Source organism: Salmo salar, chromosome ssa02, assembly GCF_905237065.1.
Source record: "Salmo salar chromosome ssa02, Ssal_v3.1, whole genome shotgun sequence".
Taxonomy (NCBI): domain Eukaryota; kingdom Metazoa; phylum Chordata; class Actinopteri; order Salmoniformes; family Salmonidae; genus Salmo; species Salmo salar.
The window spans coordinates 9,200,991-9,226,048 of NC_059443.1; the positions used below are offsets into that span (position 1 = coordinate 9,200,991).

The 25,058-nt window shown below is 47.3% G+C and overlaps 2 protein-coding genes across 2 annotated transcripts in view; one reads left to right on the forward strand and one right to left on the reverse strand.

Annotated features, from left to right (window-relative positions):
- Nucleotides 1–2,296: 2,296 nt before the first annotated feature.
- Nucleotides 2,297–14,378, reverse strand: LOC106596912 (3-hydroxyisobutyrate dehydrogenase, mitochondrial). The gene is made up of 8 exons (XM_045697176.1): nucleotides 14,219–14,378; nucleotides 10,867–11,027; nucleotides 10,355–10,464; nucleotides 10,043–10,164; nucleotides 4,225–4,358; nucleotides 3,862–3,938; nucleotides 3,368–3,524; nucleotides 2,297–3,143 (listed from the first exon to the last, which is right to left on the reverse strand). The coding sequence occupies exons 1-8, from the start codon at nucleotides 14,286–14,288 to the stop codon at nucleotides 2,976–2,978; spliced, it is 999 nt and encodes a 332-aa protein (XP_045553132.1). The 5' UTR covers nucleotides 14,289–14,378; the 3' UTR covers nucleotides 2,297–2,975.
- A 1,359-nt stretch (nucleotides 14,379–15,737) lies between these two features.
- The window catches only part of LOC106594183 (tax1-binding protein 1 homolog B), a 28,083-nt gene continuing 18,762 nt past the window's right edge, over nucleotides 15,738–25,058 (forward strand). The window contains 3 exon segments of the mRNA XM_045697178.1: nucleotides 15,738–15,850; nucleotides 18,327–18,520; nucleotides 24,943–25,045. Coding sequence (XP_045553134.1) covers nucleotides 18,344–18,520; nucleotides 24,943–25,045 — 280 coding nt within the window. The 5' untranslated portion in view covers nucleotides 15,738–15,850; nucleotides 18,327–18,343.

The following is a 25,058-nucleotide window of genomic DNA, read 5'->3' on the forward strand; positions in this document are numbered from 1 at the left end:
AACCTACAGAGGTGGAAGAGGTGTCAGTGAGGTTGGCTGCTGGTCGGTAGACTACAACCTACAGAGGTGGAAGAGTTGTCAGTGAGGTTGGCTGCTGGTCGGTAGACTACAACCTACAGAGGTGGAAGAGGTGTCAGTGAGGTTGGCTGCTGGTCGGTAGACTACAACCTACAGAGGTGGAAGAGGTGTCAGTGAGGTTGGCTGCTGGTCGGTAGACTACAACCTACAGAGGTGGAAGAGGACACACTCCTATTCAAGATCACACCATTTCAATTCCCTTTTCTCTAACTGCACTGCATTTGTAGTCACAGTAGATTGAATGCACATCTACCAATATTTTTTAAATAAGAGTAAAGTCCACGACACGTGCCAGTGACCCCCCCAAGATAAACAAGCAGTAGGCCTATGGGGTGAGGGTGCAACCAGCAACAGCATCCAATTTGCTCTGCCTCTTCCTGAGACAGGGTCCAATCTGAGATGAAACCACTATTCCTACTACCTGTGACCAGGGCCAATAGGGCTCTGGGGAATATGGTGCCATCTGGGACAGACACACTCTGTAGAACTCCCAGGCTCTGTAGCTAACCCAGAAACACCCAGAAGGACCTTTCACTTTGGCCTGTCTGGCCTGGTTGCTCTGCTCTATAGGATCTAGGACCAAAGTGGTGCTCTGTTTGTAATAGCTGCCAAGCAGATAACACAGCACTTAGTCTCCAGTGCTTAATGGACTTTTTATGGGCTAGTCTTGTGATCGTGTGACCTATGGCATCCTGGCCTCTGTGTCTCTTGGTAAACTAGATCAGAAACATGCCGCTCTCTCCTTTTGTCTTGGGAGAGCGAGAGAGAGTGAAAGAGAATCCTACAGTTTTTCTATTTCCATCAGAAAACACAGACCTCCTTGTTGACCATTTCACCCCTTAACTGAAGAGCCACTTCAATCTACAGAGTTTTACTGTATCCTGGAAGCACTTCCATTCTTGCTTCTATAAGTTCTGTTTTTCTGACACGCTTTGGAAGGCCTCTCCTACCTCAGGGTTAACGCAGTGTTATATTGGCAAACTTTATAGGAAACATCTACATTGAGTGTACAAAACATTATGAACACCTGCTCTTTCCATGACACACTGACCAGGTGAAGGCTATGATCAATTATTGATTACTTGTTAAATCCACTTCAAAGCAGTGTAGATTAAGAGGAGGCGACAGGTTAAAGAATCATTTTTAAGCTATGAGACAACTGACATGAATTGTGTATGAGTGCCATTCAGAGGGTGAATGGTCAAGACCAAAGATTTAAGTGCCTTTGAACAGGGTATGGTAGTACATGCCAGGTGCACTGCTTTGTGTCAAGAACTGCAACACTGCTGCGTTTTTCTACACCCAACAGTTTCCCATGTGTATCAAGAACAGTCAATCCAGCCAATCTGACACAACTTCGTAAAGCATTGGAGTCACGGGCCAGAATCCCTGTGGAACGCTGGACACCTTGTAGTCCATGCCTCAACGAATTGAGGCTGTTCTGAGAGAAAAAAGAGTGAGGCACCTCAGTATTAGGAAGCTGTTCATAATGTTTGGTATACTCAGTGTATAAGAACCACTATTGAATTCTATAGGCTTACTACACAACCACCTTCAGCCAGTCACGTGCACTCTGGCTCACTCCTCTCCGTCTGGTTGGCTGGTTGCATAAGGCAGCAATAGAGGCGCTCCACTTCTGGTCTTTGGCCATCTTCTCCTCTGTATGTACAGCACATTGCATGCTCATTTTGCTTGACCTATAGGAAGAAGCTATACTGTAACAGCCAGTCACAGTTCCTGTGCATGCAGAATTCACACGCGCTTATGTTAAATCAGGGCCAGGTGTATTATTTAGTTCACAATGTAGCAAAAACATTTAGCAACAAAAACAAGCATTTCTTACAGGATAAATTCTGGTAATGTCCTCCCCATTTCAGCCATTTGTTTTGGTTCCTAGTGAAGACACCCCAGTTTACACTCTTATTTCCCCAAAAGAAAAGCAGTCACCTACAGACATGAATGTAAGTATGTGGGACAGCTTAGTAAACACCTCAGACATCTTTGATAGAATACATATTTGTACCGTGATGCAAAACTTTAAAAAGTGCTTACCCTCTAACGAGGAGCTTAATAAAAATATAGAATGATGCAATTATCTAGATCAGTCTCATCAGGCACCTTGTCTTCCTCCTGCTAACAGACAGTACAGACACCGGTGCAAGGCTTTAGAGTTGTGGGTCAAAAAGCAATCCAATATCACTGGAAGGAAACATACATATAATCTCTCACCTTTTATTAAACAATAAAACACATACAAATAACACCGGAACATTCTATCCCTCCACATGTCAAGAGTAAATAAAACCACCACAGGAAGAGAAAAACAAATCAATGATCAGGATCAACACACGTGACGTTGCAGTGAGGTGAGTGGCGACTAGAACTAAGAATCATCTGAAGTCTCAGTGGTCTATTGTTGACGAGTGAGTGTGGTCGTTAACAAGTATAACGCGGGTCATTTCCTTGACAACGCTTGGGTCTGCTTTCCATGACGACGTGTGCTAAGGTAGCACCGATATCGTCATGGTGATAGCTGTAGTGGTTAGTCAGCCTACTGAGTGACAGTGACTTTGGAGAGCCTCCCCACACCTCAAAACATCCACTGTCTTCTAGCCTAGCCATCTAAAACATTAAAAGAAAGCTACTTTAACAAAAGGCAGGATCACAGAGGCAACACGACTCCCATCTTACAGACACAGTGTAGTCTAGTACTGTGCTGAGATGATCTGTCACATCACGGCTGGCTGTATTCTCTTGGCTTTGACCCAATACGCACATCTTGACAAGTCCTGGGGAGAGGGGGGGGGCAAACCGACACCCCAACTACATGGTAGTAGTCTTGTATGGAATAGACCCTGGTGAAGCTATGGATGGGGGGAGGTACTGTTCCCCCGCCCCTATTGGCCCTCCTTGTCCTCATCCTCCCGCAGGAACTGGAAGACAGAGGAGAAGTCTTTACCGGCGTAGCCCCGAGCACACATCATGCGGTATATCTGGTGGGCCAGGGAGCCCAGAGGGACAGGGGTCTTGGTGTTGGTGGCTGTAGTCTGGGCTAGCCCCAGGTCCTGAAGAGGAGAAACACTCATTAGCCCTCTGCCATCACCGCTTGTTGTACACAGTTAAAACATGTCAATCTCTTTCGAGTTACATGAAAGTTAATGTCTCTGTCAATAGTATTAACTAAAATAAAGTCACAGGAAATGGAAGAATCAGCTTCTGTGACACTCAAACATTTGTGTACTAAACGTCGAGAGAGAGAGGAGAGGGATGAAGTAAACGGGAGACCCACCTTGGCCATGAGTTGGGTCCCGAAGCCTCCCTGGTAGTTGTTTCCAGAGGGGACTCCCTCCATGACACCAGGTACAGGGTTGTAGGTGTCACTGGACCAGCAGCGGCCTGAACTCATGTTCAGGATCTTAGCCAGTAGCTTAGGGTCCAGACCTAGTCTGCCAGGGGCCAGGAAATCACAAGCATTAAAACAGAAACATTTTACAAGTTTAAGGTGGGTTACTGTTTACCGTGTGGCATTTCTCTGACTGCTGGTTAGTCATAACTACAAGTAAAGGACGAGTCAGAGACAACATGTAGACAGTTGAAAGAGTAGCAGCTTTATAAAAAACAAAAGGAGCTTTTCCATTGGATAGTTCCTTTGCGTGACTATAGTGGTAGTGTTACAGATCTGTACGATACTCACAGCATGGTTCTGTTCAACAAGCGTTAAGTGCAACAAGACATTTTGTTGGAGATGCGTTCTCTGCTGTGAATGCATTAGGAATACTCAACCGGATGCCAAGGTTCATGGTCTCCGAGGTCCCGATCATGCCAATCGCCAGCAGCATATTGTTGCAGATTTTGGCTGCCTGTAACAAACAGTCTCCTGGTTACATCCCATGTCGTTTTGGAATAATCCTCCCATAATGCTGCTAGTAGGAATGTAATGTGTGTATCCCCAATGGCACCCTATTCCCTAAAGTGTTTTACCTTTGACCAAGGCCTCGGGGACAGGTAGCCTAGCGGTTAAGAGCATTGGGTCAGTAACAAAAAGGTCGCTGGTTTGAATCCCTGCACCGACTTGGTGAAAAGGCACTTAACACTAATTTCTCCTGGGGGCCATTTGAGACAGGTCATGTAAATGTGTATGACTACCTGTCCAGTGCCGACGGCCCCACAGTACACCACGTTGGCTCCCATACAGGTCAGCAGCTCCTGGGCCGCAGTAAACTCCTCCTCTACTCCCCCCACCATGAAGGTCAGCTTCCCTGAGCTGGCAGCCCCCACACCTGGAGAAAAGGAGGGTGAGATGAACATCCTAAACTTGAGAATATCTGATGAAGTGGAAACGTTGTACATTTGGGTACATAGCGCGCGCCAGACAAGCACACTTCTAAAACATGGCGGTTTCATTACAATAGTATGTCAGTCACTGCTGTTGCTTCTCAAAACTGTTATGAGGTAATCACAGAAAGATTGATGCAAATCTACAGAGCACTTTACTAAACAACAGCTTGTTCCCTTGTCAAACACCCAACCTTCTCTCACCAAGTTTGGCTGAGAAAGTAATTCCACATAAAATCAACTGAAATGAAAAATGAGGCAAGCCCTAGGCTTGTGGATTATTTCCATAGCAATAGTTTCATACTCAGTCAAACATAAGGTTGTGGGGAAAGTAAAGGGAGCTAAACATATTTAGACAAAATGAAGTGGCAGCAAAAAGCTGGCTGAGAGAAAGAGATGTCTCAAATCCCATGACAAATGTAGGGTAACCAGTTAAAAAAAAAGAAAAGTGGGGAGATTTTCTTAAATGCATTAAAAACTTAAGCTACACAGCCCCAAAATGCGTAGATAAAAATGCAACCCTTTCATTTCTGTTGCCAAAGTTACAGGCCCTCGGTCTCTCTGCCATAATAATGAGCAGTGTGTGTGTGTGTGACAACTGCATCTCTGCCATCTCCCACAGCCTGGGAACCAATACACACAAATTACGGAGTCTCTAAGGACATGTATTACAGTGAATGTGTTTGTTGGTGGCTACGTAGCTAGAGTTCTGTGGTCAAACGTTTTCATTCCAGTCAGCACAGTAGTCTTTCATGATAAACATTTCCCAAGGCTTTACATACAAGTCTAATTGATTTCAATTAAAATGTATAAGAAAACAATAGTATTTTTCTGTGTCGTAATGACTGGATTTGGGACTAGGTTATTGTATGATGACTACGCTGACAGCAGGGGAGCGTTCCAAAATAGAACCCTACCCCCCTATATTGTGCACTACTTTTAACTAGCTCCCTGTGGGCTCTGGTCAACAGTAGTGCACTATATAGGGAACAGGGGCCCATTTGGGCTGCATCCCAGGTTGTGTGGCTTTCCTATTATTGCTCCAGAAAACAAGGCATTCCTTCCAACAGTGAGTCTGCTGCCAAACCTCTCTGACGCACTGTGGGCTCTGGCTGGAAGAGGCAACACATGAAGGACAGAGAACCAGAGGTCTCTCAAAAGCACAGGGAAACAGCCTGATTATAGACCATCTCACTAAATAATACTACAAAGTAAGTCTGGGTTGGAGAAGGTATTCTGGATATGTCCATACTGGGCTACAGCAAAGCTCCTTGCTGGATTCAGAACAAGCAGAGCTGGAAGTTCTAAACATGATGTGTGGTCTCCCCGGGGGTTTGGTTTGGTGTGGTCTCCCGGGGTTTGGTTTGGTCTCCCGGGGTTTGGTTTCTCCGGGGTTTGGTTTGGCGTGGTCTCCCGGGGTTTGGTTTGGCGTGGTCTCCCGGGTTTGGTCCGGGGTTTGGCGTGGTCTCCCGGGGTTTGGTGGTCTCCCGGGTTTGTGGTCTCCCGGGTTTGGTGTCCCCGGGTTTGGTGGTCTCCCGGGGTTTGGTGTGGTCTCCCGGGGTTTGGTGTGGTCTCCCGGGGTTTGGTGGTCTCCCGGGTTTGTGGTCTCCCGGGGTTTGGTGTGGTCTCCCGGGGTTTGGTGTGGTCTCCCGGGGTTTGGTGTGGTCTCCCGGGTTTGGTGTCTCCCGGGTTTGGTGGTCTCCCGGGGTTTGGTGTGGTCTCCCGGGTTTGTGGTCTCCCGGGGTTTGGTGTGGTCTCTCCGGGGGTTTGGTGCGGTCTCCGGGGGTTTGGTGCGGTCTCCGGGGGTTTGGTGCGGTCTCTCCGGGGGTTTGGTGCGGTCTCCGGGGGTTTGGTGCGGTCTCCGGGGGGTTGGTGCGGTCTCCGGGGGGTTGGTGCGGTCTCCTGATCAAAGGCTCAAGTCTTGGTTACAGTACCATCATCTGGGTAACAATGACACCAGTCTCATCACATTCCCCTGTGCTCTATTACGACCATGCAACTCCTTTTGTCTCCCCCACCACACACACGAGAGGTTTCAGTTTTCTGACCACAGATTACATGTTCAACCACAGGCATTCCAGCACAGTATCAAGGTAGTAACATGCTGCAATACTTGACTCTAACCAAACACACACCTCTGTGACCTGCAGCCACCCAAGTTCAACGTGGGAAGCTGGACAGCCTTAATCCAAGAGCACTGCCACAGGAAGGATGCGTATAAATCATTACTAATCTTTAGGGCCTGATGGTAAAATATGCCAACATCAACTCAAAGTGGCTTTCCTCAAGTTAAAAGGCTGAGTTCAAACAAACAGTGTATGAGTTTCCCCTGAAGACTGTGATAGTGTTTTACAGCTTGGAGCCTTTCTGAAGGCCAGTAGGGCTCTTCCTCCTCCTCCTCATGACCCAGGCTGTCAGGTAGGTCCTCCTCCTCATGACCCAGGCTGTCAGGTAGGTCCTCCTCCTCATGACCCAGGCTGTCAGGTAGGTCCTCCTCCTCATGACCCAGGCTGTCAGGTAGGTCCTCCTCCTCATGACCCAGGCTGTCAGGTAGGTCCTCCTCCTCATGACCCAGGCTGTCAGGTAGGTCCTCCTCCTCATGACCCAGGCTGTCAGGTAGGTCCTCCTCCTCCTCATGACCCAGGCTGTCAGGTAGGTCCTCCTCCTCCTATGACCCAGGCTGTCAGGTAGGTCCTCCCTCATGACCCAGGCTGTCAGGTAGGTCCTCCTCATGACCCAGGCTGTCAGGTAGGTCCTCCTCCTCATGACCCAGGCTGTCAGGTAGGTCCTCCTCCTCATGACCCAGGCTGTCAGGTAGGTCCTCCTCCTCATGACCCAGGCTGTCAGGTAGGTCCTCCTCCTCATGACCCAGGCTGTCAGGTAGGTCCTCCTCCTCCTCCTCCTCATGACCCAGGCTGTCAGGTAGGTCCTCCTCCTCCTCCTCCTCATGACCCAGGCTGTCAGGTAGGTCCTCCTCCTCCTCCTCATGACCCAGGCTGTCAGGTAGGTCCTCCTCCTCCTCTATGACCCAGGCTGTCAGGTAGGTCCTCCTCCTCATGACCCAGGCTGTCAGGTAGGTCCTCCTCCTCATGACCCAGGCTGTCAGGTAGGTCCTCCTCCTCATGACCCAGGCTGTCAGGTAGGTCCTCCTCCTCATGACCCAGGCTGTCAGGTAGGTCCTCCTCCTCATGACCCAGGCTGTCAGGTAGGTCCTCCTCCTCATGACCCAGGCTGTCAGGTAGGTCCTCCTCCTCATGACCCAGGCTGTCAGGTAGGTCCTCCTCCTCATGACCCAGGCTGTCAGGTAGGTCCTCCTCCTCCATGACCCAGGCTGTCAGGTAGGTCCTCCTCCTCTCCTATGACCCAGGCTGTCAGGTAGGTCCTCCTCCTCCTCCTCATGACCCAGGCTGTCAGGTAGGTCCTCCTCCTCCTCCTCATGACCCAGGCTGTCAGGTAGGTCCTCCTCCTCCTCCTCATGACCCAGGCTGTCAGGTAGGTCCTCCTCCTCCTCATGACCCAGGCTGTCAGGTAGGTCCTCCTCCTCCTCATGACCCAGGCTGTCAGGTAGGTCCTCCTCCTCCTCATGACCCAGGCTGTCAGGTAGGTCCTCCTCCTCCTCATGACCCAGGCTGTCAGGTAGGTCCTCCTCCTCCTCATGACCCAGGCTGTCAGGTAGGTCCTCCTCCTCCTCATGACCCAGGCTGTCAGGTAGGTCCTCCTCCTCCTCATGACCCAGGCTGTCAGGTAGGTCCTCCTCCTCCTCATGACCCAGGCTGTCAGGTAGGTCCTCCTCCTCCTCATGACCCAGGCTGTCAGGTAGGTCCTCCTCCTCCTCATGACCCAGGCTGTCAGGTAGGTCCTCCTCCTCCTCATGACCCAGGCTGTCAGGTAGGTCCTCCTCCTCATGACCCAGGCTGTCAGGTAGGTCCTCCTCCTCTATGACCCAGGCTGTCAGGTAGGTCCTCCTCCTCCTATGACCCAGGCTGTCAGGTAGGTCCTCCTCCTCTCTCCTATGACCCAGGCTGTCAGGTAGGTCCTCCTCCTCTCCTCATGACCCAGGCTGTCAGGTAGGTCCTCCTCCTCCTCCTATGACCCAGGCTGTCAGGTAGGTCCTCCTCCTCCTATGACCCAGGCTGTCAGGTAGGTCCTCCTCCTCCTCCTATGACCCAGGCTGTCAGGTAGGTCCTCCTCCTCCTCCTCATGACCCAGGCTGTCAGGTAGGTCCTCCTCCTCCTCATGACCCAGGCTGTCAGGTAGGTCCTCCTCCTCTCATGACCCAGGCTGTCAGTAGGTCCTCCTCCTCCTCCTCATGACCCAGGCTGTCAGGTAGGTCCTCCTCCTCCTCCTCATGACCCAGGCTGTCAGGTAGGTCCTCCTCCTCCTCCTCATGACCCAGGCTGTCAGGTAGGTCCTCCTCCTCCTCCTCATGACCCAGGCTGTCAGGTAGGTCCTCCTCCTCCTCCTCATGACCCAGGCTGTCAGGTAGGTCCTCCTCCTCCTCTATGACCCAGGCTGTCAGGTAGGTCCTCCTCCTCCTCATGACCCAGGCTGTCAGGTAGGTCCTCCTCCTCCATGACCCAGGCTGTCAGGTAGGTCCTCCTCCTCATGACCCAGGCTGTCAGGTAGGTCCTCCTCCTCATGACCCAGGCTGTCAGGTAGGTCCTCCTCCTCATGACCCAGGCTGTCAGGTAGGTCCTCCTCCTCATGACCCAGGCTGTCAGGTAGGTAAGGTACTTTCTATAACCCAGACTGAACCATCTATATGAGAAGCAGAGACTGAATGGATTCACAATTTTGTCACATGAAAGGAAATGATCCCGTGTCGGCCATTTTAACCTGAACCAAGGCCCACATGGGAGTCTGCTGTCCTGGGTATTCACCAGGTTGTCAGGAGAAATACAAAATCAGTCTTCCTCCCAGTGGAATTCACAGAGCTACACGTGTGGCAACAGAGACATGAGTACACATATGATCATGACGGAGATGGTTCTCTTTATATAACTTGGTCAATTGGTTTGCAGTAAAAAGATGTGTAATTGTTGCGAAGTTGTGCTATGAGAGAGAGATGCACTGGTAGTAGACTTTAAAAACCACGTTTTCAGAAAAGGGGGGGCACAAATAAAGAGCTTTTCGAGCTGCTGGGATCTGAGAACGGAGCATTTGTGTGGAAGGGTCATCGGGTCAAACTCCAGATGCTGGGTTCTGAAATAATCCACATCATGGGCCACAAATGTGCTAGAGAGCTCCATCTACTAAATCTGGTCCATTTCAACAATTAGGGAGTGGAGAGGCTGGTCCTCTCAGATTGCAGCAGAGACCCCCAAGGAAATTCTGCATCCCAAATTGCACTCTATTCCTATGGGCCCGGGTCAAAAGAAGTGCACTATATTTATCTACATATGTTTTGTTATTTAATTAGGCAAGTCAGTTAAGAACAAATACTTATTTACAATGACGGCCTACCTAGACGACGCTGGGCCAATTGTGCACCGCGTTATGGGACTCCCAATCACGGCCGGATGTGATACAGCCTGGATTCGAACCAGGGACTGTAGTGATGACTTTTGCACTGAGAAGCAGTGCCTTAGACTGCTGAGCCATTTGGAACAAAGCCTGTATTAGTCCTTACCTCCTGACACAGGCGCGTCCATAAAAACTGCCCCCATCTTCTCCGCGGCCACGGCCATCTCCTTGGAAACGGCTGGGTCGATGGTGCTGGAGTCAATGAGTAGCGAGCCTTTCTTAACCTTCCTGTAGAACAGTAAAGTACCCACCTTATTGTTTAAAACAACAGTCTGAAGGGTTTCTGTTAAAGACAGATAGCTAAGTGACTTGGACTTGAATCTTGTATTAGGACTCTGGTCAAAAGTAGTGCACTATAAAGGGAACAGAGAGCCATTTGGGACATAGCCAGTGAGTAATCGAGAGCAAGGGATCTTACTTGAGGATACCGTTGGGCCCAGTGTAAACCTCGATGACGTTGGGACTGGAGGGCAGCATGGTGACGATGCGGTCTGTCTGGTCTGCCACCTCCGCAGGGTTATCCACAATCTGACAAAACAGGGCTTTATTCATTAGGGCACGCCGTAGCAAAATGTTTCAAATACAAAAACTAGTGTTTCCTATTGGACAAGTTCAGGTAGTCCCTCCCTGTTTTAGTCTGTTGGTGCCTAATGAATAAGCTACACCCCAGGCAAGCACAACCATTAGGATTCAATTAAGAAGTAGATCGGCAATGACGAGAGTAAAATCTTATGATGGACTCAGTTTGCTTGGACACTCATTTAAGTGGTTCCATCCATCTACAATAGATTATTTTTAGTCCTGGTATTTTGTTTGTGTTTTGAGCCCCTACCAGCTGACATCACATCAGAGAGCTATGGCATGCCATCAGCCGGTGCATTTCCCCCAATGCGCTGCCATTAGCAAACAAGCAAGTTTTTTTTGTCCCACCTGGGCACCCAACTCTTGCAGTTCTTTGCAGGACTCAGGGAAGACGTCAGTGGCGATGACGGGGTATCCGTGCTTCAGTAAGTTCTTGGCCATGGGTTTTCCCATGTTCCCCAGGCCGATGAAACCCACCTGGGTCTTAGAGGCCATGGACCTGCTGGAGACTGGGAGGTACAAGGGTGTATTCATCAGTGCAAACCGGTGCAATCTGTAGCGAAACATTCCAAAAGAAAACTAGTGTTTCTTATTGGACAAGTTCAGGTAGGCCTAGGTCCCTCCCTTTTTGGTTCCTAATCCACCCCAGGAACAACTTGTAATGAGAATAGACTACTACCAGAAGCCTTTTGTTATCCTTTCAGCCAAGCTGAGACAGCTCTAAAGCTTTTCTGTGTAGGCCTTCACTAACAAAAATAAATTGTCAGAATGTGAAAAACTATAGTCTCTTGCAAAATGCTGTTAAAAGGCTCCCTAGTCCATTGAAACAGCCAGGACACTTCTAATCTAGGCCTTGCCGTTCTGGTTTAATGAAATCCAAACATAACCCAGCCCTATCAATAGTTACCCAAGACCTGTATACTACATCGAAGTGGGTAATGGCAGAGGCAAGCTTGATAAAACTAAATACGACCAAGGAAAGTTGGCCATACATTTCTACATTGATTCCAGACATTCATTTTTTTCTGAGAATGAATTTAATTTCAAATCCTAAACCATTTGATATGAAAACCCACTGCAGCCCTTGTAGTGCCAAAGTCAAGCAAATGCTAACACGATAATTGCATATCAAAGAAGTAAACAGGTAGTGAACTCATTCACCATTTCCTATAAAAACACAAGTATGAAGGCTGAAAGTAGAGATGTATTGGCCAAAGGGCATCTTATAAATAAACTGTGGTGTGTAAATGTGTGAGAGAAAGGGGGGGGCAGTCATCCAGGCTACAGGTCTCTCACATGGCTGGCTCTCCCAGCCAATCTATAGTGGCTTCAGTGGAAAGACACCTGACCTGCCACTGTTGGACTGACGCCGCGTTCACTTCCTAGTTGGAACTAGGAAACTCAGAAATGTACGACTCGCTAACTGATTTTAGTCATACACGTGCAACGAATCAGCAAGTTGTAAATGTCAGAGTTCCGACTAGCATTTGAACGCGGCACAAGGCTACTACCACACACACAAACTGCAGCACACAAAACCCCATGGCTGCGTCTCAATAATATCTACTTCCTCCTGAACTGTGTCCTCCCACAAATGGAAAGGCATTAGAATGGTGTAGGCATGGGCTAGAGGGAGTTTCCATGTACCAGTGCCAGTCAATTCCATGAAGGGACGTGAACAAGAGCATACGCCGAGAGATTGTTGGGAAGCAACCCCGGTCTTGTGTGGTAGACCTACTGCCATTGCAATGAAGGTCACTGGCCCTTAATCATGACTCAGTTCCATTACACATCAGAGTCATTGGAGAAAGTAGTCTTCTGTATGGGGGAGTTTTGTTAAGCGCCCAGACGCTCAGTCTGAATATTAACACATCGCTTGCGGTATGGTTTTGGAAGCATAAATGTTATTTCATATCAACGAGAATATATATATATATTTTTTTTTATGGATACATTTATACACACCTTTATAAAGGTTAGTGTTCCAACATAGCCATATCTCCATGTTACAGCCCTTTTGAACAGAAAACAGACAGAAGACAGGCGACCACCTACGCTAATTAGCTATCTAGCATTCTCCGAACACCTGTGTGCCAGCGTATCTGTGCAAACCTGCTACAGCAAGAGCAACTTTTTATATTTAGGATTCTGTCTCGCTGATGTAAGGGCCATGCTTCAAAAGCCGCGATTATTGTTTTGCAAGCGATAATTATTAACGTTTCTAAACGTGAAAACACAGCGTCGGGATTGTAGTTGACACAAGCCAGTCGTGGGCGAAGCTAACCACTGAAAACTGTAGGGAGAATGCCGCCTAGAGTTTGAGAGCTACGAGGTCACGTTTTTCACAAGGCTGGGTTATCAAGGTAAGAGTTGAACTACCTTGAGGACAGTAGGTTGGGTTATCAAGGTAAGAGTTGAACTACCTTGAGGACAGTAGGCTGGGTTATCATGGTAAGGGTTGAGCTACCGGCGAGGACAGTGGGTTGGGTTATCATGGTAAGAGTTGAGCTACCGGCGAGGACAGTAAGCTGGGTTATCAAGGTAAGAGTTGAGCTACCGGCGAGGACAGTGGGTTGGGTTATCATGGTAAGAGTTTAGCTACCGGCTTGGACAGTGGGTTGGGTTATCATGGTAAGAGTTTAGCTACCTTGAGGACAGTAGGCTGGGTTATCATGGTAAGAGTTGAACTACCGGCGAGGACAGTGGGTTGGGTTATCAAGGTAAGAGTTGTGCTACCGGCGAGGACAGTGGGTTGGGTTATCAAGGTAAGAGTTGAGCTACCGGCGAGGACAGTGGGTTGGGTTATCATGGTAAGAGTTTAGCTACCGGCTTGGACAGTGGGTTGGGTTATCAAGGTAAGAGTTGTGCTACCTTGAGGACAGTAGGTTGGGTTATCAAGGTAAGAGTTGAGCTACCTTGAGGACAGTAGGGGCACAGCACTGGTATGAGAAGAGATGTAATACAGACATGCAGCAGAACAGACTAGCTATGGCTGGGCTACATCTCAATGACCTGAACTGGCCTCACTCACCCTCTTTGCCTTTCCTTCCATTGTGCATGAGAGCTGGTTGATAAGCTGAAGCAGTGGTTCCCAACCTGGGGGTATTAGGACCCCTGGGGGTACTTGGTCTATTGGTAAAAGACATCCCGGGGGAGGAAAATACAGTTGTACAGTAACTGGAAAAGGTTGGGAACCACTGAGCTACAAGCTATTACTAGAATCACGGAAGAGTCTATAACAAACACGTGTACAGTACAGCATACATCTACAGAAGGCGTGACATTATAATTGACAATATTTGTGCAAACAATCACCCTATTCAATACAGAACTCGCTTGGCTAATGACTGACTTGCTGACAAGAGCTGTGGGATTTGACTTGACCCTCAACTTGTTACTTGTGCGAGATGCACACTGACACACCTTTGATAAGAACATTTGCTGGTGTTGGCTGTCGGTCGTCTTGATAAACAACAAATGTTTTGATCAACCAACGTCCCATGACTTTAGCTAGCTAGCCATTTCAGCAAACTAACGCTAGTAGAAGTGAGCGAGCCACAATAGCCAATGCTAATCAACTTTTGTTCAACGTTGATTTTGCACACAGCGGTGCCTTTTGTGTCATAGACGGGAATGGTCATCAAACAGGTCCTCAACATTGATGGTAGACATATTTTTGTTATATTTTTAAACTCCTTACCCAAAGTAAAGTCAACATGTTTGATGCTCCTTCCCCATAAGGTCCGAGACCCCCTTAAAACAGCGGCCATGCTTCTTTCCTTTCTGACGACGAATTCAGCGTGACATAATTAGGTGGGTTGTAATGGCACGTTTTCTGTCCAATCGCAAAGCCGTTTACCCGGGTTTATATGCGATGAGAAAGAGTGGGGGCGGGACATCTGAACTGCATGAACTTGAAGGACATGGCTGATTTCATACATCTAGCACTGAAATGCACAATCAGAAGTTAATAATACAATTTCAATGGTCTGCTCAGGCGGTGGAAACGCGTTTTCAATAGCTCAACCCAAAAGAAACCTAACGTTATCAGCAAATACAAGCATTTCGCCACACCCGCAATGACATCTGCTAAACATCTGCTAAACGCGTGTATGTGACTAATAAAAATGTGATTTGAAATAACCTATATAATAACGGCATAGGGGGCATACTGTACTGTATGTATCATAATACGACGGTCATGTTACATACAGGCTTTGGCAGTCAGGGTTTCCCTAAATATGTCAAGCCCCCCCTAACTATATCAAGTCTGATCGAGTAAATTTATATTATAGAAGAACAGTATCTGGGGTAGCGGAATATTATGGGGAGGAGTATCTGATGTTGGAACATTTTGCTATATTATGGAACATTATCTTATGGGAGGAATTTGAAGAACATCCGATGGGGATGGGGAATAGTAGGTTATTTAAGCAATAAGGCCCGAGGGGGTGTGGTATATGGCCAATATACCACGGCTAAGGGCTGTTCTTATGCAAGATGCAAAGCAGGTGCCTAATTGCTATTTATTATAATCTGGTTACCAACGTCATTAGAGCAGTAAAAATACAAGTTTTGTCATACCCCTGGTATAAGGTCTGTTATAAACATGGTTCTAGCCCTGAAGGCTGATTGCCTGACAGCTGTCGGCTCCCGAGTGGCGCAGCGGTCTAAGGCACTCCCTGGTTCGAATCCAGGCTGTATCACATCCGGCCGTGATTGGGAGTCCCATAGGGTGGCGCACAATTGGCCCCGCGTCGTCTGGGTTTGGCCGGGGTAGGCTGTCTTTGTAAATAAGAACCTGTTCTTACCTGACCAGTTAAATAAAGGTTACATTTAAAAATTTATATCAAATAGCTCGAATCCTCGAGCTGACAAGGTACAAATCTGTCGTTCTGCCCCTGAACAAGGCAGTTAACCCACTGTTCCTAGGCCGTCATTGTAAATAAGAAAATGTTCTTAACTGACTTGCCTAGTTGAATAAAGGTTTTTTAAAATGGCCCAAATATATTGACATCTACCAGTTTGAAGGGTCCTACTCAAATTTCAGAGTTTCATTCCTGTAACCGAAAGTGAGTTAAATATCTATTCATTGTGCCATTCATTATTTTTCAGATCGTTAGCTACACGTTGTTAACAATTTGTTACATTGTAACAAGTTTGGAATTCCCACATGACAAATAACGGTATTTTTCCGGAAGTGATGTCGCTTATGTTGTTATTCTATTCCAGGAAGAGAGGACGGGCATTGCGTTTAACATCGAGCAACTGCGTCAATAACAGTTTTGACGAATATCTTTGGTTTTCCTCTACTCTTCAGCATGGCAAATGGGTATGTTATCATCTTATGTGCTCTTGTCGATAAAAAATAACAACTATTGAAAAATGTATTCGTCTTGCCCTGGTAACTTGATATGCTAGCTAACGAACTAACTGGCTAGCTAACTAGCCAAACCAAAGGGTCCCTGACAAAGCCAGGGCAGCAAACAGATAACTAGCTAGCTAGGTGGGTGGACGGACAACTCGCGCTATCTTGGGAGGACATAGTACAAGGTTGGCTGAAGTATTTGCCCCTTATCACGTTTTCGAGAATAGTCTTTCATCTCTGTTAAAGCTAGCTAGATAGCCTAGCTAGCTTGTTCCTATAGCTAGCTATGTATATTTAAGGAGTTAGCTAGCAATATGTTAGATTACTAGCCTAAACAAGCAGTTTACAGCAGGATGCTAGTTTAACTACACGATTTAGCTAGGCCTTTTTCTTTGTTTTGCCACATGGCTATATTTATGTCTGGCAGCCATATGATACTTGCCCAGTTAATTCTAATTCCATTACATTAACTAACGTCAGCTAGCCCTAAAGTTACATCATTGTGTGATTCATTTGGCTCTAACACACTCACTGACACACGCACTGGGTTGTCAACAGTTCAGATAAAGATGCTATCAACCTGTAAAACCAAACTAGGTAGGTTCATGTCACTCATCACAATCCATATAATAAATGTATAATTTCAGTATAACAGTTATTTTTTTTTAGGTCACATACATTTGGCATGTCGGACAATGCTCTGCTATTGTCTGGTAATGATGAATTGAATAATTTTGGAAATGTTTTAGTACGAGCCTGTTTTTAGACAATAAGAGAATAAGTGGTGTGTGTTATTGGTGTGTTTTGTCTAGATTACAACCCCTGGCCTGTGTTTTCTTTCTCTATTTACCAATGTTGTCTTAGATACTTCTCATGTGTACCATTTTCCTGAACACGTCACTGTGACTGAACAGAGGGACTGGAAATTCCTGCTCATCTTGTCTGGTCTTTAGGTTTCTTTATGTAGTGTTGTGGTGTCTCTCTTGTCATGATGGGTGTTTTTTTTCTCCAATACATTTTTATCCCAGTCTCAGTCCCCAAATGAGGTGTTTTGGCTCTTGGTAGGCCATCATTGTAAATTAGAATTTGTTCTTAAGTGACTTGCCTAGTTAAATAAATGCGTTTTATAAGACTTTTAGCTAGACTTCAGTGATATAACTTTTATCTGTTGAGAATGAGATTGTGGACAGCATTTTTGCACAAGTCCTTTGACTGTTAACTTCTTTCTCGTTGCAACAGTGTGGAATGTAGAATCTCTTATCTTGTTTCAGGGAAAATGCTGACAGATGTTGTGGCCAGAGGAATTCATCAGCACATTTAGGCGACAGTTTAGGCCAGGCTAAATCTATACCCTTCATAGTTCACCATATGAGGAATAGCATTTGGACATGAAACGTTCTCTCACTGTGGTCGCTGATCAAGTCCTTTGTCTAAATATACAAACAACCTTTAGTTTGGTTCTTTCCTCAGAGGTCTCAGCGGATGAAACAACTGGAGGCCGTATCTGGATTACTAAATAAGAACAGTCTGAATGAGATGGTATCCTTGCTGCTTTGTGTGAACCAACCACACTGCAAAGCCAAACACAGGAAGAACACCGTCCTAACCAATTTGATTTGCATTTTTAGATAAGACCTTTGTTGTTGGTACATTTAGATTACATTTGACATTTTAGTGACTAAGCAGACACTCTTATCCAGATCGACTTATGATGTTGGTATGTTAAACATTCTGCTTGTTCAGTCATTGACTTCATAGTTTTGTGAAGAACTGGGGAACAGACCGTAACAGACCAACCCTTGTCAACTCTAGTCAGGGATGATGAGCGTGTCATAGTCATGCACACCACGGCAACAACAGTAGTCATGCACACCACGGCAACAACAGTAGTCATATTCACCGCGGCAACAACAGTAGTCGTATTCACCGCGGCAACAACAGTAGTCGTATTCACCGCGGCAACAACAGTAGTCGTATTCACCGCGGCAACAACAGTAGTCGTATTCACCGCGGCAACAACAGTAGTCGTATTCACCGCGGCAACAACAGTGGTCGCGCACGCCACGGCAACAACTACATGGACAAGATTGATGACGGCATTTCTGGTCCGGGATGAGCTTATCAGACAGCTACTAGAGATGAATATCTTTATGACAGACTAATGAGCCGTAACTGAATGTACCGGACTAATAGGCCCACTGTCATCTGCCCTTCTGGAGACTGAGCTTTGTTTAGAAATATTAAGACACTCCAGCTTTAAAAGAAGACATACGGTTGAAACGTCTCAGCTTTAAAAAAATAACTTTAAAAAAACAACACCATGAATTGAAAACCTTGTTGCAGTTATTTGTAGAAGATGCTGTCACCTTTCACCTCTTCCCATGCAGCCTGTGCTGAGTGACCCATGCCTCTCTGTTGTCCTCCTCCTCTTCCCATGCAGCCTGTGCTGAGTGACCGATGGCTCTCTTCCTGGACGGGACATCAGTAGGCAGTGCCATGGACACGTCAAACTTTGCACACGTCATCTTCCAGAACGTGGGGAAGAGCTACCTGCCCCACGCCGCTCTAGAGTGTCACTACACTCTCACCCAGTTCATCAAACCACACCAGAAGGACTGGGTTGGCATATTCAAGGTGAGTCCGTCCTCTCTCCTTCTCTCCCATGCGTCTCTTTTAAGGTGGACTCAGTAATATAGCGTACATCACGCAGGGTTACTTTCAGCTTACAGAAATCAAACACAATTCCAAATCTGCCATTATTTAGCTCTTCCCAATTAGTCTGAGTGCCATTGTGTTTATGCTATCATGCCAACACCTTATCACGCGAAACATTTTCCCACAGCGATGGAGTTGGCAAGAGCATAAAAGATCTGGGACCAGGCTAGTTCCCAATGTGTTCCATAGTGTTAGTCTGGTCAGATATGGTCATCGTGTTATCGTTGAAGCCTGTAAGCAGGAAGTACCCCTGGCCACACTGTGTAGAATAATAATGTCATGTTGCTGATTCATCTGCCCATAACAGGTCAATTCTATTATAAAGGACCAAGGGCATCTGTCTTCCAGACTTGATTACATTTCTAGAGTGGAACCTGGACACCTACTGACCTATAATTGCTATCTGGCCCAATCCACTCACTGTGAGCAAGCATATTAGAATTGTTGTGTGTCCCTAATAGTTACCTATCCCCTTTTATAGGGCACTACTTTTGGTCAGGTTCCATATGGCTCTGGTAAACAATAGTGCACTATATAGGGTGCCATTTAGTACTTAACTGAACTCTCAAGACTCCTGGTTTATCTGAGAGAGGTTTTGCTTTACTCATGTAAAAAAAAAAAGTTGAGTGTTTTTTAAAGGGGGGGGGGGGTTGTCCTGCTCTGCAGACTGGCGTGTCCCAGATGGATCTGGTTATAGGAGCACATTAAATCCAATGCACTGGCAGGTATTGATTTGAGCCTCCTCTGTAGTGAAAGATGGCGGGCAGAGTGGAGCTGGGGCGAGGGCTTCCTCCAGCAGTAGACTAGCAGCAGGAATGCTACTATAAAGGAGATGTGGAACTGATGAGAGGTGGTCTGTATGTCTGGGCTCACATCTCATCAGATCAAAGCAGCAGTCTGTTTCTGTTTTCTCTCTATGTGGGCTGGATTGAATGCAGTTCAATGAACACACACACGATTGCTTCTGTTTCTCTGTAGTTTTATGGCACTGCAGAATTTGTTTTTTTTATCAGAGCGTATGGCAGAAGCCTTCAGTAAAAAGTGACTTTCAGTGTCATATAATTATATCTAATTGAACGGATAAAATGATTAAGTTTGAGTTTAAACCATAACCATAAACTGGCTCCATAAAAGCAGAACACAAGTTTATTTTAAACATGAACCTGCTGTTTAATCTTCTGTGTGAAGTGTAGCATGGTAGAGAAGAGGCCAAGCTCCAGTCAGTCTTGTTGTTATATTGGGGCTGAGACTGACCCAAATGGCACCCTGTTCCCTATATAGGGCACTATGTAGGGGATAGTGTCATTTGGGACGCCACGTCCGACACAAGGGGAGGATCAAGGAACATCTGGGAATTTGTTTGAAATATTGGAGTCGGGGATTTGATTGGAGTGTTGTCTGATGGCGATGTCATACCACAGCACCTAACTGCAGCAGTGGTGCAAGTTCTCCCAAACCCCAAACACGCTAATTCACCAAGGTGGAAAAAGCAGAGCAGTGTGGAACATAAATCGTGTAAATGTTCCCGGGCGTGTTGACAGACAGGAGGCTGGGGTGCCAAGCTGAGCTCCAGGCAGCACTCACAGGAGGACAGATACCTGGACCATGACTCATTCTCTCACTGTGGGAAGGGAAGAACACTGCTGCTACCTAACTTGAGGACCAAACTGAAGTGAAGAGGAAATCCAGCAACTCTTGGAGGACAGTGGAAGTAGATAAAAATGCTCATTTTATTTTTAAAACCCTGATTAAGGCCTCATACCAAAACACAGATTATTATTATTATCAATTTCTACTTCACTCACTGTCCCCAGAGCTGTGCTGTGTGGTGCTGCTTCACGGCTGGGTCCAATACATCAGCCTGTAAGGTGCTATCGCCCCCTAGTGACTTGGAGCTGCTATCGCCTCATAACGGATGAACTCCGATAAACATTTTGTCTTCATCTTTCAGCCTGAATTGGTTTCCTATCCTTGTCTTTTTCTCTTCATCTGCGCTGATCTGATAAGTCATGATAGGGTAGAACAATAGGGTGTTAAAACTATACTGGGTGTGTAGGGTGGCAGGTTTCCTAGTGGTTAGAGCGCTGGGCCACTAACTGAAAGGGTGCTTTTCCATGGTTTAACCTAGTTTATCAGAACCTAGGCTATCCAAACCAATAGTCGTGTACAACAAATGTCATAATAGGGCGGTACCACTCGCCAAGACAAACAAAACATTTCATCCAACCATTTATTTAGCAGCAGCAGCAGCAGAGCAGTGGGGGACTGCCTGTTCTTTCTGCCTATGGCTCTTTGATGTTGGAACGGTTACTTTGAGTTGTGCTCTGAGTGCACACACACACAAACCGTGATAGAGGAGTGCCGGGACAGGCAAACACAGCCTTTATAATTATCCTCTCGTAGAGCACAGCCCCGCTGCCTGATTCATGATCCACTTGTCCTACCTGTTTGATTGATACAGTGGGATAGTCCTGTCTAGGGGGTGTTCTTACATCGTGTCGCCCCATGCTACAGAAACAGGAGATGGGCTCCTGCCTCGGACTAGGCTATATGCTAACAAACATGGCAAACAAGAACTCCAACTGTTGCAGCAGCTTACTATGCTAGCTACTACTCCGTAACCTGCAGGGTTCTATGCTAGCTACTAACCTGCTAGCTACTAGCTCCTAACCTGCTACTAAGCTACTAGCTCCTAACCGGCAGCTTACTATGCTAGCTACTAGTCCCTAACCTGCAGCTTACTATGCTAGCTACTAGCTCCTAACCTGCAGCTTACTATGCTAGCTACTAGTCCCTAGCCTACAGCTTACTATGCTAGCTACTAGTCCCTAACCTGCAGCTTACTATGCTAGCTACTATCTCCTAACCTGCAGCGTACTATGCTAGCTACTTGTCCCTAACCTGCAGCTTACTATGCTAGCTACTTGTCCCTAACCTGCAGCTTACTATGCTAGCTACTTGTCCCTAACCTGCAGCTTACTATGCTAGCTACTAGTCCCTAACCTGCAGCGTACTATGCTAGCTACTAGTCCCTAACCTGCAGCGTACTATGCTAGCTACTAGTCCCTAACCTGCAGCTTACTATGCTAGCTACTAGTCCCTAGCCTACAGCTTACTATGCTAGCTACTAGTCCCTAACCTGCAGCTTACTATGCTAGCTACTAGTCCCTAACCTGCAGCTTACTATGCTAGCTACTAGTCCCTAACCTGCAGCGTACTGTGCTAGCTACTAGTCCCTAACCTGCAGCGTACTGTGCTAGCTACTAGTCCCTAACCTGCAGCGTACTATGCTAGCTACTAGTCCCTAACCTGCACCTTGCTGAAGAACAGTGGGCTGGCATTACGTGGTGGGTTTTATGGGAAGTATTTTAAGCATGTTGGCATAATGTTTTTTGTTAAGAATGTGTTTTGCATGTTTAAAGGGTATAATTAGCTTAGCTCTTGGATCAGCTAAATGGCTTTGGTCTGTTTTGGGAACTCTAGATTCTCACTTTGTGCACGCTATTGTTATACTAACCTATCACGCCAATAGACCTATTGGATTAAATCTACGTTTCCAGCATGATTAGACCATGTATGCACACTGTATCCACTCCTCTCCTGGTTGTAAATGTGGCTGCTTACAGGGCAGACTAGGCCCTCTGGTCCATGTGAAAGGTGCTTTAGTCCAGTCCTCAGAGTCTCTTCAGCCCCTGACTCTCACCACTAATGAGTGTTACTGCCGTAAAGCCTACTGCTACTAGCCTTCCTTCATTCTGTAATGACAGTCACTAACTATGTGCCTGCTTTAATAACTTCCTGTTCTTTACGGCTGGAAGTGGGAACGCCCCCCCCCCCCGGGGACAACTACCCAGGGGACTCTCAACAACACTGGCATCATTGTAGCGTAGCACAGGAGCATCTGTAACACACACACACACACACACACACACACACACACACACACACACACACACTACAGCAATGATGCGGTAGTGGGGAAAAACAAGTTGGTCAGACGGATGTAAGGAGTGAGACATACTGTCAAGTGGTAACCGTGCTGCTTCACGCTGACCATATGTAAACAAACTGTAAGAGAATTTGTGATGGGGAGAGATTTGGTTTTTGCTTACATAAAGTCTCATTGGTTAGATTAAAGTTTTGGTGTTGTCTGTATCATAGTTGGACCGACCAGGCTTGTTTTGGTGTCGTGTATATCGTAGTTGGACCGACCAGGCTTGTTTTGGTGTTGTGTATATCGTAGTTGGACCGACCAGGCTTGTTTTGGTGTTGTGTATATCGTAGTTGGACCGACCAGGATTGTTTTGGTGTTGTCTGTATCGTAGTTGGACCGACCAGGCTTGTTTTGGTGTTGTGTATATCGTAGTTGGACCGACCAGGCTTGTTTTGGTGTTGTGTATATCGTAGTTGGACCGACCAGGCTTGTTTTGGTGTTGTGTATATCGTAGTTGGACCGACCAGGCTTGTTTTGGTGTTGTGTATATCGTAGTTGGACCGACCAGGCTTGTTTTGGTGTTGTGTATATCGTAGTTGGACCGACCAGGCTTGTTTTGGTGTTGTCTGTATCGTAGTTGGACCGACCAGGCTTGTTTTGGTGTCGTGTATATCGTACTGAGCCTGTAGCCTAGACCTGGAACCCCAGGCCAGCACTGAGCCTGTAGCCTAGACCTGGAACCCCAGGCCAGCACTGAGCCTGTAGCCTAGACCTGGAACACCAGGCCAGCACTGAGCCTGTAGCCTAGACCTGGAACCCCAGGCCAGCACTGAGCCTGTAGCCTAGACCTGGAACCCCAGGCCAGCACTGAGCCTGTAGCCTAGACCTGGAACCCCAGGCCAGCACTGAGCCTGTAGCGTAGACCTGGAACCCCAGGCCAGCACTGAGCCTGTAGCCTAGACCTGGAACCCCAGGCCAGCACTGAGCCTGTAGCCTAGACCTGGAACACCAGGCCAGCACTGAGCCTGTAGCCTAGACCTGGAACCCCAGGCCAGCACTGAGCCTGTAGCCTAGACCTGGAACCCCAGGCCAGCACTGAGCCTGTAGCCTAGACCTGGAACCCCAGGCCAGCACTGAGCCTGTAGCCTAGACCTGGAACCCCAGGCCAGCACTGAGCCTGTAGCCTAGACCTGGAACCCCAGGCCAGCACTGAGCCTGTAGCCTAGACCTGGAACCCCAGGCCAGCACTGAGCCTGTAGCCTAGACCTGGAACCCCAGGCCAGCACTGAGCCTGTAGCCTAGACCTGGAACACCAGGCCAGCACTGAGCCTGTAGCCTAGACCTGGAACCCCAGGCCAGCACTGAGCCTGTAGCCTAGACCTGGAACCCCAGGCCAGCACTGAGCCTGTAGCCTAGACCTGGAACCCCAGGCCAGCACTGAGCCTGTAGCCTAGACCTGGAACCCCAGGCCAGCACTGAGCCTGTAGCCTAGACCTGGAACCCCAGGCCAGCACTGAGCCTGTAGCCTAGACCTGGAACCCCAGGCCAGCACTGTGATCCTGATTTCGTTTGACAGTTTTATGACCCTGGGCTGACATTCTGGATATATTTTCTGTACTCCCCCTCACCAGCCATCAGTTAACACATAAAATTCATATAATTACATCTTGGTTTCCATTTTGATGTATAACATTTTCACCTATTTTCCCCTTCCTGTTTGAGGTGAGCTGTTGCCGCTGTTCCGCGGCGGAGCATGTTGACGAGGCCGGGCCTCATTATAGGCCATACACGACACGTGGCACGCAGGAATATAGGAATGTTGAAACCATCCCCCTTTTCACGTCTAAAACCTTCGCATAACCTTCGCATAACCTTCGCATAACCTAGCCTAAGTGGTGTTTCCGTTTTTATATTGCAAAAGGTTTTCGTGGTTGTGGCCCATATCGACACCATATAGGACCATTCCTCTAGATTGTGGTAGCTCCATATTGGCTAATAAAAAGCATGAGCTGGCGTACAACCAGAGAAATGATTTAGTGTAGAGGTGCTGACTAACGGCGAATAAACTGTAAGCTATAAAAACACATAGTCACACACTCTATATAAACTCAGTCATTTATTGGTTAAAACAGCAACGTTTCGACATTGCTGTGTCTTCTTCAGAGTGGCTACAATGCCACTGTGTCATGTGTAGGCAGGATACTGTTTCACAGCTTTGGGTGGTTTCTCTGTCCGCTAACTCGCTCAATTATTACTGTTATTACCTCCCAAATGGTACCCTGTTCCCTATGTAGTGCACTATGTAGTGTGATGTAGTGCACTAGGTAGTGAATATGGTGCCATTTTGGGCACAAACTGTGTGTGATGTGGTGCATTGTGTCCCCCCCCCCACTCCTCTGTGTTGCAGGTTGGATGGAGCACAGCGAGGGACTATTACACATTCTTGTGGTGTCCTGTTCCTGAGGACCACACCGAGGGCACTGCCATCCACAGAGCTGTGGTGTTTCAAGGTGGGATTTGGGA